Consider the following 17,360-nt stretch of genomic DNA (forward strand, 5'->3'; position numbering starts at 1 on the left):
TTTATATGTAAAAAAAGACATTTAATTATCTCCCTTAACAAGAAATTATTGGTAGATGGTTCCATGGCTGGTTCAGTGGCTACAATTTGTCTTTTGGGACCTAGTTTTTTTTTTTTTTTTCATTGTAGTAAAATACACATGACATAGAATTTATCATTTTTACCATTTTTAAGTGTACAGTTTAGGGGCATTAAGCACATCCACACTGTTGTACAACTATCACCACAAGCCATCTTCAGAACCTTTCATCTTCCTCAGATGAATTCTGTACTCATTAAACAATAACTTCCCATTTTCTCCTCTCCCCATTTCCTGGTAACTGTTATTTTACTTTTCGTCTATGAACTTGACTCTTCTCGGTACTTCCAATAAGTAGAATCATACGCTATTTCTGTCTGGCTTATTTCGCTTAGTGTAATGTTTTCAAGGTTCATCCACGTTGCAGCCTGTATCAGAACTTCATTCCTTTTTAAGACTGAAGACAAAATTCCATTGTACGTATATCCAACATTTTGTTTGTCCATCATCCACTGAAGGACACTTGGGTTGTTTTCCCCTCTTGGCTATCGTGAATAATGCTGCTATGAACACTGGTGTACCAATATCGGAGTCTCTGCTTTCAGTTCTTTTGGGTATACACTTAGACATGGAATTGCCAGATCGTATAGTAATTCTAGGTGTCATCTTTTGAGGCACTGTTTCTCACGGCAACTGCACCATTTCACATTCCCACCAACAGTGCACGAGGGTTCCACCAGTTTTTCCATATCCTTGCCAACACTTGTTATTGTCTGTTGTTGTTGAATTGTAGGAATTCTTTATATATTGTGGAAAGTAACCTGTATAAGATATATGATTTGCAAATATTTTCCTCCATTCCGTGGTTTCCCTTTCCACTCTGCTGATGGTACCCTTTGACGTACATAAGGTTTTACCTTTGATGAAATCTAATTTATCTATTTATTCTTTTGTTGCCTGTGCTTTTGGTGTCATATCCAAGGAATCATTGTCGAATCCAATGTTATAAAATTTTTCCTCTATGTTTCTACTAAGAGTTTTATCATTGAAACTCTCATGTTGAGGTCTTTGATCCATTTTCAGTTAACTTTTGTGTATAGTGTAAGAGAAGAGACCAAGTTCATTCTTGTGCACGTGAATAGTTTTCCCAGCACCATTTGTTGAAAGACTATCCTTTCCCCACTGAAGAGTCTTGACGCCCTTGTTGAAAACAATTTGACCATTTATGCTTAGGTTTCTTTCTGGGCTCTTCATTCTCGGGTCCTTTTTATACTTTGACTCCATCTGCCTAAGTATGTTGGGCATACTTAGTTTTTGCCACTTTGTCACATTATATCCTACAACCATATTTAAAGGCAAGAACCAAGGGGGTGTGTGTGTATGTGTGTGTGTGTGTTTAATCAGGAGTACTTCCCAGGAGTCCTCCGGTCCCAGCAGACTTCCTCTTAAGCAATGGTGCACTGAAGCCAGTTTGTACCTGCTTGTGAAAGCAGATCATTACATTTCCTAGATCTTTGTGAGCTGGTTGCTAAACACCACCACCCGTGACATCGCCACGGTGGAGCATTTACACCAGGCAACTTGGCAAATGCTACAAATCAGGACTTTTTTTTTTCCCCAGGACAGTGGTTGACCAACACACTAATGCCCTTAAATCTTATTAGTCAGAAGTGAATGATAAGGCCACTCCTAGCAAAAAGGAGTCTTAGAAAGGAGTACCTGTCCTTTTTGGCCTCTCTCAAGGGAAGTGGACTTTGCTGACAGGCAAGAAAGAGAGAGTTGGGGCAGCAACCAGTGCTGTTTGCCACTAATGGCTCCCAATGGTGGGAACTTTCTGTAGTCACTTAAAAGAATGTCTGTTAAATGTCTTTAAGTGTCTCAGGGGACAGGGTGCTATGGGCTCAGTGGTAGGATGGACTGAGCTCTAGCAGCTGACATAGCAACTACAGTAAGGGGAGGGGCAGCAGGGCAGGCTTTCTCAACCATACAAGGAGGGCCTGATAAGGACGTGACCCCAGTAACTTCCTGTAACCACAACGGGGGCTGCCTTGACATAGAGACTGTGGACAGCCAGTGGGCGTGAGGCTTAGAATGGGGTGCTGATGGCAAGGGAGGAGCCCCGAGGGGCTGCAACAGGGGCGGGGGCCTAGAAGGTAGTAGAAGTGTTCCCTGAAGAAGAGCCAACAAAGGAAGGCCTGCTGTCCTTGGACAAGTGCTCTTTGCTGATGAGGCCATGGATGGCCATGATCTTGATGAGTCCATGGCGAAACTTCTGGCCAATGAAGGCGTAGATGATGGGATTGAGGCAGCTGTGGAAGAAGCCCAGAATCTCGGTGGCATCCAGGGCCCGGCCAATGTCATTGCGGCGCTCACAGGTCTCTTTGATCGCCCGGAGCCTCATGAGGGTGTCTGCGATCAGGACCAGGTTGTAGGGCAGCCAGCAGAGCAGGAAGATGAGCACGACAGCAAAGATGACCCTCATGGCCCGGTGTTTCTGCCCCATGTGGGCCTCAAAGAGCGTGCGCAGGGTGAGTCCATAGCAAAATAGCATGACCATCAAAGGCAGGAGGAAGCCAAAGGTCTGGGGCAGGACCCGCATCACCATCCGCCATTTTGTAGTATTGGCACCCATGTCCTCATAGCAGACTGGGCTGGAATAGGGGGGATAGATGGCCCTGCGGAAGATGAAGATGGGCAGGGACAGGATCAGGGACAGGGCCCAGATGCCTAAGCATATGAACTTGACCCAGTGCCGCTTCTGAGTCAGTGTGCGTGTGGCATGGACAATGGCCAAGTAGCGGTCCACGCTGATGCAGGCCAGCAGCAGGATGCTGCTGTAGAAGTTGATTTCTTTCAGGAGCGAGACCACCTTGCAAAGGGCTGTGCCAAAGATCCAGCCCTTTGCCTTGGAGGCAGCCCAGATAGGCAAGGTCAGGGCAAAGAGCAAGTCGGCTATGGCCAGATTCAGCAGGTAGACATCAGTGACAGAACGACTCACCCGACTATATAAGACAACCAGTATCACTAAGGAGTTTCCCAGCAGGCTGAGCACGAAGACCAGGGCATAGATGACCACCATGGCATACTGATTGATTTCCAGAGATTCTGGCCTGCATGGGGCAGAGTCTGACAGAATAGTGGGCAGGTCAGTGTTGTAAGTATAATTTTCCATGTCGAAGAGATCTTCCAAGCTGTAATTATCCCAGTCTACTTCCATATTTGAGGCAAACTTAAATACTGGCCTAGAGAAGAGAGGTGAGAGTTACTGCACAGGAACATCTCCCCAGACTCTAGCCTGTTTGCCCATAAACCTCTGACTCTTCGCTTTGGCTTGTATATTACATGCAAGCAAGTTTCATGTTAGGAAATAGTGGCTCTAGGGTTTTGAGACTCATTTACTTAGTGATAAGTGGTACATTGCATGAAGAGTGTAGTTCCCTTCAAAGCCAGAGAGGTTCTGAGCACTTTCCACGACACCACCATCACCCAAAACATTGTTGAAACTTCCCTTCAAATAATCCCTATAGAGCATGTCTTGGATTCTTCAGTGGTGAGCATGTCTGGCTGTTGAGGCTGAATTTAATGTCAGAAACATGAGGTACCATTTAGTTCTTGATCTGGGGGATGAAGCAGGCAATCCAGTTGGGTTTGACCACTAGAAAAAGATCAAAGTTTGACTATAAAGCTGAGGGAGGAAGCCCTTTGTCCAACTTTTTGAAAGTTATTTAAAAGAAGTGTGTGGGGAAACAGATTTAGCGGTAACAGCATACAGTTGCAAGATACTTGAGCTAGAAGAAGGAGAGTTTACTCAGTACAGCCCAGTATTTTCCTTTCAGAATGCAGGAGACCTGCAGTGGGAGTATTTGTGTAGTTTCGAAAAAAATATATTAAAAATCCTAAGCGGTGGCCGATTGATTCTCCAAGTGGGTGGCAATGAAACAGAGTGTCTTGGGAGCTCTAAGGAGCCATATTGTGTCATGCAGAGGTGAGCAGAGAAAGCCAGTGTGCTCCCAGCATGAGGAGCAGAGGCAGCAGGAAGCAGAGAAGACAGGTGGAGACACACTATCCTTGTTTTGGTGGCTTTCCAGTTCTGGTGGGGATACTCTCTGTCCTGCTAGGGAGTGCCTTCATCCATCATTGACTCCCCAGCACCCCCAGACTCTCCCCAGGTAAACCCACTTCTCTTGGCTCTGCCCGTGTTACGGGGATAGCCCAAAGCCTGCCTCTGGAGGAAGCTGCAGTCACTCTGAAATATGAACCCAGTTTTCAAACAGGAAGTAAATTAAAATAGACTAGCTACCAAATTAGTTGCTTTTGAACCACAAAATATGTCACCATTGTGCCATTTCTTTATACCGAGGTATGACCATCCTGTGACCATATGCAAGTCTGTGACCCACCTCAAAATGGAACCAGTGTCAAAGAGAAAAAACATAAAGTAAATGGTTCTGGAATTACTTCAATACTAACTAGGATCACCATAATAAAACAAGATGGACAGCAACGATGTTGACAAGGATGTGGAGAAATTGGACCCCTCATACATTGTAAGTGGGAATGTAACATGGTGCAGCTACCTTGGAAAACAGCCTGGCAGTTGTTCAAAAAGTTAAACACAGTTACCAATGACCCAGCAATTTTACTTCTAGACATGTACCCAAGGGAATTGAAAACATATGTCCACACAAAAAGTTGTACACAGATGTTCATAGCAGCATAATAGCCAAAAAGTGGAAACAATCCAAATGTCCATCATCCAATTAAAGGATAAACAAATTGTGGTCTATACAAACAAGGCAATATTATTCAACCACAAAAAGAAATGAAGTACTGATCTATGCTACAACGTGAGTGAATCTTGAAAACATTATTCCAAGTGAAAAAAGCCAGACATAAAAGGCTTCATACTGGATGAGTCCATGTATGAAGGCATAGGCAAATCAGTAAAGACAGAAAGCAGATCTGTGGTTGCCAGGGGCTGGAGGGAGGGGAATATTAATGAGTACGGGCTCTCTTTTCAAGGTGATGAAAGTGTTCAAGAATCAGACAGTGGTGATGATTGTATAACTTTATGCATATATTAAGAACCACGGGTTGTACATTGGAAGTGGGTGACTTTGACAGTGTGTGAATTATATCTCAACCAGAAAAAAAATAACCAAAGGGCAAATACGTTGAAAAGCAAATACAAATAGTAAAACAATAGCATCAACAACGAAACTCCCAGGGAGCTTTTCTCTTTAACGGAAGAAAGTCTGTTATTGTCAATCACACATAGTAAAGAAGAAAGCTGGGTAGGGATAAGAGACACCAGAAAGGTAATGCCCTTTCCCCTAGAGTGACAGAATTCTTAGCCTTCACTTTCCTGAGAGGTTATTACTTTTTTGCCTAGATGATGGAGGTCAGTTAAGTTAGCCTCTTAGCCCATGGAGACCACGCACAGAGCAGATTCGATCAGTCTGTGCTGGTGGTGGTGCCCTGTCTGGCCAGGAGGAGAAGGTGGTTGTGGGATAGGCAGATGGTACAGCTGGCTCAGCCATGGTTGTTGGCAAGACCTGCAAGTCATTGGCTCCGCAGTCCCATAGTCAAGAGCATGTTTATCCCAGGGTCACATCCAAGGAAGTCACAAGGTCAAGGGTAGGTCGCCTCTGGGAACTGATGATCAAAGGTGCTCTCAAGGGAAACAAGTGACCTAAGAGAAGGCCCATTTTTTAAAGTGGATGCAGAACTTGTGCCCACAGAGGAGACCCCTTCCTCCCCCCAGTTATGAGCATTGGCTGTGAGAAGACAGGGCCACGGTGGCCACAGAAACTTCCCTATCAGGACAGGACAGGCAGCAGTCAAGTATATTTCACAGATATGCCCTCATTCTGGATAATCCAGTGCTCAGCTATACTTCCACAAAGTGTCAGTTGGAGGGTCCAGAGGGAGACCCCGCAAATCAGGATAGAAGGTAGAGGACTCGGGAAAGAGAACCAGGCCAGGGCAATGACCCCCAGCCACTGGGAGATGGGGGGGACGAGGTTTGTTGTTGCCTGTTGGGTTTTCAATTTACCAATCTCTAGGGAGGATGTTTTGACAGTTAAAGGGAGAAACTAAGGGAAGGGAGTTAACATATCTGAGATCTGCTTTGTGCCTCATAGGTACGTGATCTCCCTTGATGGTTACAAATAGATATGATTAGCCCCTGTTTACAGATGAGAAGAGAGGCCCAGAGAGGCACAAAAACCAGCCCAGGGTCACAGAGCCTACAAGTGCTGCAGCCAGGATTCCAAGTAGGTGTGGACATCTCCACATGCTACTTACAGTCTACAGACCTGCTTCATGAAAAAAAAAAACATACCTCATATATTAAATATACTTCTAAGCTAAGTTCTCAAGATCTCATGAAGTCAGACTGTATACAGTTGACTCCCATCATTTGCTGTTTTGTGCAGTGCTTTCTTAGCTATTCTGTAGACCCAGAATGAAATCTACAGCCCTTGCAGGAATGATAAACCAAACGCCTTTGAACTGGCTAGCTGCTACTGACCACCCAGTCCTGTTCTCGGTGAACAAGCAGGAGACTCCCTCATTGAGTGAGATGGCCATACCCTTGATGACTCATGGCCGTTCAGAAACTCCACAGATGAGGGGTGCCTGGGTGGCTCAGTCGGTTGGGCGACCGACTTTGGCTCAGGTCATGATCTCACACTCCGTGAGTTCGAGCCCCGCATCGGGCTCTGTGCTGACAGCTCAGAGCCTGGAGCCTGTTTCAGATTCTGTGTCTCCCTCTCTCTCTGACCCTCCCCTGTTCATGCTCTGTCTCTCTATGTCTCAAAAATAAATAAACGTCAAATAAAAAAAAAAAAGAAACTCCACAGATGGGATGAGTCCAATTTATTTTATGAAAATGTTATAAAACGGAGACATTTATAAGATCCCAAACATTGAAGGCAATCTTTTCAACAGCAATGGAAAATTCAATCATCTCAATACAACTTTAGCATTTTTTCTCTCTATAAATATAATCCACACATATTTGCATTTAATATAGTGGACGGGGTGGGGGGTGGAACTCAGCAATGTCTGTCCCTTCCTCAGACCCAATCCTAGCCAAAGCAGGAGAGCTCACCGAGTTAGGAAGGGAAGGGGGTGTGAAGAGAGTTGCCCTAAGTGGTTGTTGGAGAGAGGTGTAGGGATGAAGGGCAGAAGCTCTCCCTTTGGGGGCAGGGAGGCCTAAAAATGCATAAAGCCCACCCAGGGTGGGGAGAGGTGTCTGGGATAAACAGAGGCTGGGTGTTAAGAAGAATAGAGAACAGAAACATTCTGGAAGGTGAGAGGGTAGGTGTTCCAAGACTTACCAGGAGTCTGGGACTTTCACCTGTACAATGCGATGTGTCCAGGAGGGCAGATGTGCCTGACTGACAGGGCGGCTGTGGTGAGAACACAGTGGAGGAAGTGAGCGGAGGATTTAGATTGCTCAATTCTAGGGTGGAGTCCTCAGGGTGCTGGATACTTTTGATAACTTGAATAATTAATTCCCAGGTCAGCTCTTGGATCACAAGTAATTTTCTGGACCGGTAGAGTCCCATATTGGTAAGGGACATATGGTGTTTTCTAGACAATCTTTTCCATTTCACAGATGAGGCAATTGAGGCCCACACAAAGGCAGCGGTTTGCCCAGGACAGCATGGGTTTATCTCACCTTTGCCCTGGTCTCAGCAGCCCCTGGTTCTTTCAGCTGCCTTGTCTGACTCTCTCCACACTCCAGCTGCCTCGGGCAGCTCCCGGCTCATGAACCTCTTTCACATCTCAAAGGAGAGTGACTCATGAAGACGACAGAGATCGTTTCCTCCTGCCTCCTGTCCCATCCCATTCACCCCAGGAACCCTTAAAGCCTTACAGATTCCTTCTCCATGTCACATCCCTGTGAGAACTCCCACCCCCAAGGGGGGGCCCCACTCTCTTGTCTTTCACCTCCCTGCCCAACCATCTGCCCTGACCAGGGGCTCCTCTAAGGGCATTGCGATTCTTTCTCGGCTTGTACACTTGGGATTGGCTCTGCCGTAGCTACCGTCTTTGGAGCCAAGACCATCGGATTTGGAAAGAAAGCCTTTCGGGGGAAAAATTAACAACGTATCCAAGTCCAAACAGTTTTGAAAGCAGTGTTGCGTGGCACTAGGAATAGGTTTTGTCACATCGGCTATCGATTACAATGGAAAGGATGAACACGGGCAGAGCAGTGAACACGAATTCACGGCTCCCTCCCAAGCCCCCGCCCCAGCAAACGATACCTCCATCCCCTCCACTATGCCTTGCCCTAGCCTGTTAGTCCGTGTGTCCCTGCAGAATATTCTCAAAGCTTGCAGCAGACTCACCCAGGCTGTCTGCCCCTACAAAAGAACCTCTGAGTCCAACTGTTTAGCACACGTTCTTCGTTACCCTTCCCTTTCCCATGCCGGAGAAGAACGCAGTGACTCCTGACCGGGTGATGCCAAAACCAGACAGAAGCTCGTTATACACGGAGGGAGGAACATGAAAGCAGGATAAGGATTCTGCTAGCCGAGCAGCTCTAGGCAAGTGACTTTTCCTTTCCAAGTCGCAGTTTGCTCATCTGTAAGATGAGACCAACGATAGCACCTAACGCGTCAGGTTGTCCTGAGGATTGACTGAAGAATTACCCGTAAAATTCTTAAGACGTACAGAAGCGTGATGTTAGCCTTTGTCCTCGTGATCTTTAAAAAAATTTTTTTTTTCATGTTTATTTATTTTTGAGAGAGAGAGAGACAGAGCGTGAGCAAGGCAGGGGCAGAGAGAGAGGGAGACACAGAATCCGAAGCAGGCTCCAAGCTCTGAGCTGTCAGCACAGAGCACAACGCGGGGCTCGAACTCACAGACTGTGAGATCATGACCTGAGCCGAAGTCGGACGCTTAACCGACTGAGCCACCCAGGCGCCCCTATCATTGTGATCTTTGTTAGTGAAATAGTGTATCAACTATATGATGACGTCTCTCCACTATACCCCCAAGCAAGGAAAAGCAGCGGGTAGGCTTTCCAGGCTGACTCTGATGTACATCTTCACTTTCTCTGACCTGGATAACAATAGTCACATTAGCTATAATGTTGAGTGCCTACCAGGGTCCAGCTCCTGGGAAAAGTGCTTTCCAGAATTTATATTTTAGGGGCGCCTGGCTGGCTCAGACAGTGGAGTAAACAACTCTTGATCTCAGGGTTGTGAGTTTGAACCCCATGTTGGATGTGAAGAGTACTTAAACATAAAATCTTAAAAAAAAAAAAAAAGAATCTGTACATTTAATCCTCTCAACAAACCCATGAAGTACACATTTGGTGAATGAGGAAACTGGACTCTGGGAGTTAAGCAACTTCGTCAGAGTGACGCAGGGAACTGGGTTTTAAACATTTTTTTTAAAAACTGTATTTATTTTTGGGAGAGTGCAAGTGGGGAAGGACAGAGAGAGGGGGACAGAGGATCTGAAGTGGGCTCTGTGCCGACAGGCTGACAGCAGTGAGCCCGATGTGGGGCTTGGACTCACGAACTGCAAGATCATGACCCGAGCTGAAGTCGGACGCTCATCTGACTGAGCCACCCAGGTGCCCCTTAAACAATTTTTAAGCAATGTTTTTTACCGGACCTTAAATCCTGTATTCTTTCCACTGTTAACAAGGGGCCGGATGCTAGCCTCAGGTTTCTGAGCTCTGTTAGGTACCTCTCTGTCCCAGACAACTAAATGAAAAGGTGTCGAAAGGGGAGCCCAGATTAAAAAAAAAATTTTTTTTAATGTTTATTTATTTTTGAGACAGAGAGAGACAAAGCATGAACGGGGGAGGGTCAGAGAAAGAGGGAGACACAGAATCTGAAGCAGGCTCCAGGGTCTGAGCTGTCAGCACAGAGCCCAATGCAGGGCTCAAACTCACGGACCGTGACATCATGACCTGAGCTGAAGTCGGACGCTTAACCGACTGAGCCACCCAGGCGCCCCGTAGGGGGAGCCCAGATTGACATTTCCCCACCTGCTAGCTTCTTGACGTCCACTGGGTTGATTTCATTTCCCCTGAACCCACCACCTGCATATGGATGTTGGGGTGAATCAAGAACAGGCTGGTTCTGCTGCTGATGGTCAGGGTGAACTAAGACAAGTCAATTCTCTCTGGGCCTTGACGTGGCCCGTTGGAAAATGAGGCGATTGTTCTAGATCTGCATTGTCCAGTACGATAGCCACTAGACACATGGAGCTACTTAACATGAGTTAAAGTGAAACAAAACATTTAGTTCCTCAGTCATAGCAGCCATCTTTCAAGGGTTCAAGAGCCACGCGTGGCTATCACGTTGGACGGTGCAGATACAGAGTCTCTCACACTTGCAGTAAGTTCTTTTGTACCATATGCTGTCCGGGTGAAGATTTGGTTAGCTTTAGCTTGAAAGCTCATCACCCCGGTTCTCGGGGACTCCGTGGAGGAGACTGAAGTTTCAAAGTCATGTCCATCAGAAAAATGCCCCCGGCGGCCCTCAGCCTGAACACTCACTTACCTGCTGTCGCCGCTACAGCTGCTGTTGTAATTGGAGTGGTCACTGGTACCTCCTCTGTGACTCAGGGCTGGAAGCAGTCAGGGCTGTCGGACAGGAAAAAGAGTGAAGTGGACTTTATGGGGAAACCTCGAACCTGGAGTTGCCCAGGGTGAATTCCAGGAGGCCCGCCAGGGGGAGAGTTCCCTCGGAGGAATGAGGTCTGTCCGGAGACTCTGACTCCAGGCCCAGGATCCGCCTGGAGATTCTGTGATGAGGGCTGGGGATTTTCATGCCTACCTGAAAGTCTAATGGCTGCTGGAGGAGCCTGCCAGTCTGAAGGTGGAAGTATGCCTAGTCTACCTCTGTCGCCGAGCGAGCGGAAACTGCACCTCCTTCTTTACAAGGAAGATGCGGGCGACCCCGGTCCCCGTGAACAGGCTTGCGTGCCCTTGTTGCACACCTTCTTCCTTCCTTGTAGAGTCAGCGTGAGAAGTGTCCCTCCTTCTCTTTCTGGTAAATTCCTGCACTGTCTGTGGAACACACTGCCTCTCACATCCTCGAGGGTCCTGCCTCCCGGCCTCTCTGCCCCATCCCCCATCCCCCATCCCTTTCCCTGAGCTCACCCTCCCTCTGTCGGAGGACCCCTCCGGCTACCACTCCCCTAGTGCCCTCCTCGCAGGCAGACTTCTGGAGAAAGCGGGGACTGTCTTCACCTCGCCACCTCTCGTTCACCGCTCAGCCTGCTGTAGCTAGCTCCCTTCCCACCGCTCTGCTGACGCAGCTCTTGCCAACATTACCAATGACCTCAGGCCACGGCCTCCAATAAGCCCTTTTCTGAAATCAAGCCACTTTAATATTGGAAAAACAAAGCAGGACTATGGTAAAGAATAAAGGCACCACAGAAGCATCTGAAGTCAAACAGGAAGGACTCTTTCCGTCCTTAGATTCACATATACCTTGTGTCCATCTTTCTAGACTTTTCCCCATGCATATACAAGCATGTTTTCCTTCCTTCCTTCCCTAAAACAAGTGATAGTTAACTACATGTACCATCCTGCACCTTAATAGGCTGTCGCGGACCTATTCACACATCGGTGCATGTAGATCCGTCTTTCTCTTTTCGGTGACAGATACTGGCCCGTGGTGCGGATGTATCACGATTTATTCGATAATTACCTTATGGACGAATATCTAAATTTTGCTACGAGCATCTTTGGGCGCAGGTCTTTGGGAACTTGTATGATTGTATGTGTGACTTAATTATCTGTGCATGTTTCAATTTTGATAAGGCTGTACCAGCTTACGGGGGCTCTACTTACCGTGATGAGCAGGGCGTGATGTACAGACCACTGTGTTGTACGCCTGAAAGTAATATAACATTATATGTCAACCATACTTCAAGAAAAAGACTGTATCAATTTATTCTCCCGTTGTCAGTTTACAAAAGGGCCCCTTACCCCATCTACTCATGTCTGCCAATTATGTTAAAATATCCCCCCCACCCCCGTTGCATGCCCTGTAACTGTATTTACAGTGAAATGGTTATTGTTCAAGTTTTATTTCACCCTGTAGCACTTAATCCCCTTGACCTCATTCTTTTTTTATTTCTCCTGCACCTCTCTTCATCTCACTTTGGGGCATTATTTCTCAATTCATTCCTCAAATCTGGATGTTCCTCCGGGCTCTGCCTGGGTCCTCATTTCTCCCTGCCCTCCCCAGGCCAGCCCACCTGCCCCCGTTGGCTTCAACGGCCACCCAGTAAGGGCCAGGATCTCCCATACCTTTTGCTCCTGACTCGCCTCCTGCACTTCTCGCCTAAGCTCCAACTCCTCACGGGGCCACCTCTTGAAATTTCTGCTGAGGCTCCACAGGTGCTGCAAGCTGAGCAGGTAGAAAACCAGTCTCGTGGAATTCTGACCCCACCCTCCTAGCCGGGCATCTGCCCAACCGGAACGGCCCGCCCCTCGCACACCCCTGTCTCAGAGGCTATCTCTTTAGCATCTCTTGATTATCGCCATCTTCACTGACAGTGTTAGGCAACACCGCAGTCCTCATGCAATAGCTGTGGATTCTGGAGCTGGACTGTAGACCTTGGGGAGGTTATTTAGTCTCACTGGGTCTCAGTCTCATCATCTGGAAAATGGGGCTGTTGAAAACACTTACTGCATGTTAGAGTGTTGTCATGCAGATTAAATGAGTCTATATTTATAAAGCACTTGGAATGGTGCTTGGCACCGTTTGCTACTGCTGTTCCTACTACTACTAATCACCAATGCCACTAGATCACCGTCCCCACCACCACGACAGCTACAACTATTCTCCTAAGTGATCTCGGCCTCAAATCTTTCCCCTTCAAACCCTCCTCTACTCTGCTCTCAGAACCATCTTCCAAAAGTGTGAATTTGATCGTGTTCTTTTCCTTTTAAAACCCTTGGAGGACCCCCATTGACCTCAGGTAGAGCCCATCTCCCGATTATGGGCAACTGGTGCCCCTGCATGTGACCTTGTGTACTTCTCCAGCCTTGTTGCTGGCCACATCCCCCTGACCCCTTAACTACAGCCACAGGGAACTACTTGCAGTTCCCCAAAGAGCTGTTTGGTTCCCCCACAGAGCCTGGCATGCATTTCCCTTCCCCTTGGAAGGTTCTTCCTTACCCTCTTGGTCTGGTCAACTGTCCATTTTCCTTTAAAAAGTTTTTTAAGTTTGGGGTGCCTGGGTGGGCCAGTCAGTTCGGCTCGGGTCATGATCTCGCAGTTTGCGAGTTTGAGCCCCATGTTGGGCTCTGTGCCTACAGCTCAGAGCCTGGAGCCTGCTTCATAATCTGTGTGTCCCTCTCTCTCTCTCTCTCTCTCTCTCTCTGCCCCTCCCCCTCTTACTCTGTCTGTCTCTTTTTCTCTCTCAAAAGTAAACATTACAAAATTAAAATTTTTTTTAAAGTTTACTTATTTTGAGAGAGAGTGCACACAAGTAGGGTGGGGACAGAGGGAGAATCCCAAGCAGGCTCCACACCATCAGCACAGAACCTGACGCAGGGCTCGAACTCACAAACCTCGAGATTGTGACCTGAGTGGAAATCAAGAGTCAGATGCTTAACTAACTGAGCCACCCAGGCACCTCTCCTTTTTCCTTTTAGATTCAGCCCAGTCATGACCTGTATGGAATGCAGCCCTTTCTCTCTGTGTTGTCCACACCCTTAGGCTTACTTCTATCATGGCTTCAGTTAGGGGTTTTGTAATCTCTGGCTGCTCCCTCCTCCCCACTGTGAGGTTCTTCAAAGCAGGGATTTTATATATAATAAGTAATATACATATAAAAATATAAACATAAATATACACAGACTATATATATATACTTGACAAAGTAGGGGGATTGATGTACATTGGAGGATCTGAATGACATCTAATTGAAAGAAATAATTATGTTGCCAAAATTTCCCACCACATCAATAGCAGTAATAGTCAATAGTCACATCAATAGCAGTAAACCCAAATAGCACTGGCTTAAACCCTCTGTGCTCATTCAGGGCTTCATCCCCCGGTAAGGTACTCTCCAGGAATTTTGAGGGGGTCTGTAGGGAATGTCTCCTGGGTGCTCCTGTGCATGCTGCTGCACTAGACATGTGTGCTGGAGTCACTGCTGAAGGACCGGTACCCTTGGTGACCCTTCTGGAACCTTCTGCCAGAGGATTCCCCAAGGTCTAACAAGCTCTTCTAATGTCTTTGTGGAGCTTTTGTGCTCTTCATTGGAGTTGGTGTGGACTCTTTGGGGGGCAGTGTTGAGCTAGAGACTGGTCCTCAGCATAGCCCTTCCATCCCACCCAAACGGGGAGAAGGTCAAGCTGCCCCATTTCCGGCCCCTGATTTCCTTCCGATGAGTTCTTGTCCAGGAGCATCTTGCCTTCTCTTTGAACATTGGCTTCTGCTACCTCTCTTCCCTCCCATCAGTTCATCAGGCAGGCCTGAACTCGACACTGGAGTTCAACTAGAACATGATGTCGTCCACTATAGTAAGAACCTAATAAAAGTATCTGAGCAAATCTAATCCTTAACAAGGGACCGCTGTCCTTTAGGGTAGGGGTGATTCTATTGCCCTGATTGCTCCAGAGCCCCAGCCCTGCCCCCCTCCACTCCCTCCATTCCGTGCCCCTCACCTTGTTGTAGCTTTTGCTAAGGAGAAGTTCTTACCAGCTCTCCAGGGCAGGAACTGCTATTGCAAAACTCTTGCTCCATGCTATGGTAATGGGATGCAACTCTGGGTGTCCCTGACCCCAAGAGGCGGTCCACAGGCGCTGGTCAGAGCCACAAGGTTGCCCAACTGCTGCAGAGGCTCTGGCAGTCTGTGTGAGGCAGAGGGGATGGGGATAATAGCATGCATGCCTATTTGGGGCCACAGAGTCTGCCCTGGAGCCCAGATAGGGCAGCTAATCCCTATCTGGTACAGAGTGGGGCCTGTGCTTCTTCTGAAACAGTATCCTCAGAAGCACCACAATTGGGAGTCCAGGGAATGACACAGAATTTGTGTAAGACTTCTTGGGCAGTCAGGGGATATGATCTTGTACCATGAAGGTACACAAATCTTCATAACTATCTTTACTAAAGTGTAGTTGAGTGAGCACTGCATAGAGAGTTACCTAGTCTCAGCTCTTCCGTCCAGGCACTCACAACTGGGGACTGACCAAGTCACCACAGTGGTTGGAAGGGCAGGACAGAGAGGCCCAAGCCTCATGTCTGAGCCTCCTCTCCTGCCCACTAAACCAGATGCTCTGCGAAGCGGCTGGCCCTCCCACACACTGCTGGTGGGAGGGGCCAAAACACAACTCTTTTGGGAACAACTCAGCAGTTTCTTAAAAGTTAAACATATACTTATCATATGACCTGGCAATTTCATTCCTAGGTACTTACCCAAGAGAAATAAAAGCAAAGGTCTAGGGGCACCTGGCTGGCTCAGTGGATAGAGCATGCAACTCTTGATCTTGGAATTGTGAGTTTAAGCCCCACATTGGGTGTATAGATTACTTTAAAAAACAAAAATCTTAAAAAAAAAGTAAACGTCTATGCAAAGATTTGTACACAGATGGTTATAGGAAATGTATTTGTAACAGTCTCAAACTGGAAATAATCCAAATGTCAGGCAACAGTTGCATGTGTAAACAAATTGTGGTATATCCATGCAGTGGAATACTACTCAATAGTAAAAAGGGACTATTGAAGGCAGACAATAGAGAGTGTATAATTAGGATTCCATTTATGTAAAATTCTGGAAAACTAGTCTCCAGTGATAGAAAGCAAATAAGTGGGTGCCAGGGAGAGAGGAGGAGGAGGGAGAGGTTACAAAGGGCATGAAGAAATTTGGGGAATGATGGGAATGATGTTCATTATTTTGAGTATGGCGATGGTGTCATGGGTATATATTAAAGTGAAAACTCATTAAATTGTACAATTTATGTGAAGTGTGTTAAATGTCAATAGTAACTCAGGAAAGATGTTAAAGACAAAAACACAACAAAAGCAGACCTTCAAAGCAGACAGGATGCTCCTGAGTGTGGTGAGCAGTGGGCTGGGTGAGGTGGGAGTGTGGGAAATGTCAGGGTCCCTGGGTCTTCTTCTTGGTCAAGGACATTCTGAGCCTGGAGGAACTTTAGAGAGGATGGTGCCCAGCTCCCTCACTTACAGAAGAAGCCCAGACAGCTGTGAGCTCTCTCAAGTCGCCTAGCTCATGGATGGTGGATGCAGGGCTTCAACCTGCCTCCTGCCTCCTGCCTGCCAGCCTGGCTCCTTCCACTCCCACACTACAGAATGCGCACACAAGTGCTGTCCGCCTTAGGTCACCAACTTCCGGAAGGCAGGACAGGTCAGACCAGAGGGGTGGGAAGGGCAGAGGGGAGGGAGCTGACGGGATGGGGTGGGTGGCCATTCCTGGGTGATCTCATTGGTCGAACTGAGCTGCTCCCTTCTGGGAGCAGGGTGGGCAGTGGCGCCCTCTCTTCTTGTAATCCACAGAGCAGGCATGGCAAACCAGGCCTCCGCAGAGCCTAGGAGCAGAGGTGGGAAGAGTGGGGAGCTCAGGGATGTGTTTGGGGGAGGGAAGCATGTTTCTCATCTCCCATCAGAGCAGTGTGTCTCAGGAGGCCTCCCCTTTCTTAAAGGGCGTCCCAGTGCCCCACCCCCTCCAGAGTCCTCTAAATGGCAATGACAGGTTCTCCTGCTGGCCCCCCTCCCTCTCTCTCATGGCTGGTCCTGCCACCATGTTCCTGGAGGAAGATGAGGGGAGCAGCTTCCTCTGTACAGGAGATCTCTTCCAGACCAGGAGCCTGTTAATCAGTCTCTTCTTGGAAGGCTGGCACAGTCCCATCTTCCAGACACTGTTGCTTGTCTGACTCCTTTCCACTGTTCTAGCTCATGTCTATGCTAAGTGTTGTGTAAAGTGAATGGCCAGCTTTACATGGCTCTCATGAAAGCCCAGTTCCTATGACACCTCCCTTCCCAGAGAGGGTAGAGTGCTGTGGGCTGGTGGAAGCAGGGCTGTCCCAGAGGAAAAATTCTGTGCTCTCCCATTACCTGCATGGGTACCGCCGAGACAGCCGGCCAAAGACCTTGCTGCAGTCAACACAGCATCCGGGGGCCATGGAAGAGAGATGCTGGACCTTCTGCCACAGGTCATCCTTCTCTCTGACGAGTGGATGGAGGTGGGGACACACACACACACACACACACACACCAGGAGGATGGAGATGACACAGGTAGAGATACCGAGACCGGGAGAAAGAGAAACACAGAGACCAAAGTCATACAGATATACACACACACAGAAACAAGAAAAGGAAGTCAGGG

At 47.6% G+C, this 17,360-nt stretch overlaps 2 protein-coding genes across 14 annotated transcripts in view; both read right to left on the reverse strand.

The window, feature by feature from the left end:
- Nucleotides 1–15,454, reverse strand: LOC125172745 (C-X-C chemokine receptor type 2). 9 transcript variants are annotated; one of them, XM_047871218.1, is made up of 6 exons: nt 14,715–15,454; nt 12,311–12,410; nt 11,849–11,891; nt 10,551–10,633; nt 7,362–7,433; nt 1–3,260 (listed from the first exon to the last, which is right to left on the reverse strand). In XM_047871218.1, the coding sequence occupies exon 6, from the start codon at nt 3,233–3,235 to the stop codon at nt 2,165–2,167; it is 1,071 nt and encodes a 356-aa protein (XP_047727174.1). In that variant the 5' UTR covers nt 3,236–3,260; nt 7,362–7,433; nt 10,551–10,633; nt 11,849–11,891; nt 12,311–12,410; nt 14,715–15,454; the 3' UTR covers nt 1–2,164. The 9 variants fall into 9 exon arrangements, with proteins under 9 accessions (XP_047727174.1, XP_047727175.1, XP_047727176.1 ...); XM_047871219.1 differs by having other exon boundaries at nt 14,681–14,724; XM_047871220.1 differs by lacking the exon at nt 7,362–7,433.
- Nucleotides 14,838–17,360, reverse strand: part of RUFY4 (RUN and FYVE domain containing 4) — a 24,220-nt gene continuing 21,697 nt past the window's right edge. For 4 of the 5 annotated variants that reach the window (XM_047871212.1, XM_047871211.1, XM_047871210.1 and 1 more), the window contains 2 exons: nt 17,088–17,198; nt 15,593–16,561 (listed from right to left, as the gene is read on the reverse strand). In XM_047871212.1, coding sequence (XP_047727168.1) covers nt 16,456–16,561; nt 17,088–17,198 — 217 coding nt within the window. In that variant the 3' untranslated portion in view covers nt 15,593–16,455. Of the gene's footprint in view, nt 14,867–15,592; nt 16,562–17,087; nt 17,199–17,360 lie in introns of those variants that run through there. The other variant, XR_007154821.1, reaches the window with a different exon arrangement.

The sequence above is a fragment of the Prionailurus viverrinus genome, chromosome C1 (genome assembly GCF_022837055.1).
Source record: "Prionailurus viverrinus isolate Anna chromosome C1, UM_Priviv_1.0, whole genome shotgun sequence".
NCBI classification, from domain to species: domain Eukaryota; kingdom Metazoa; phylum Chordata; class Mammalia; order Carnivora; family Felidae; genus Prionailurus; species Prionailurus viverrinus.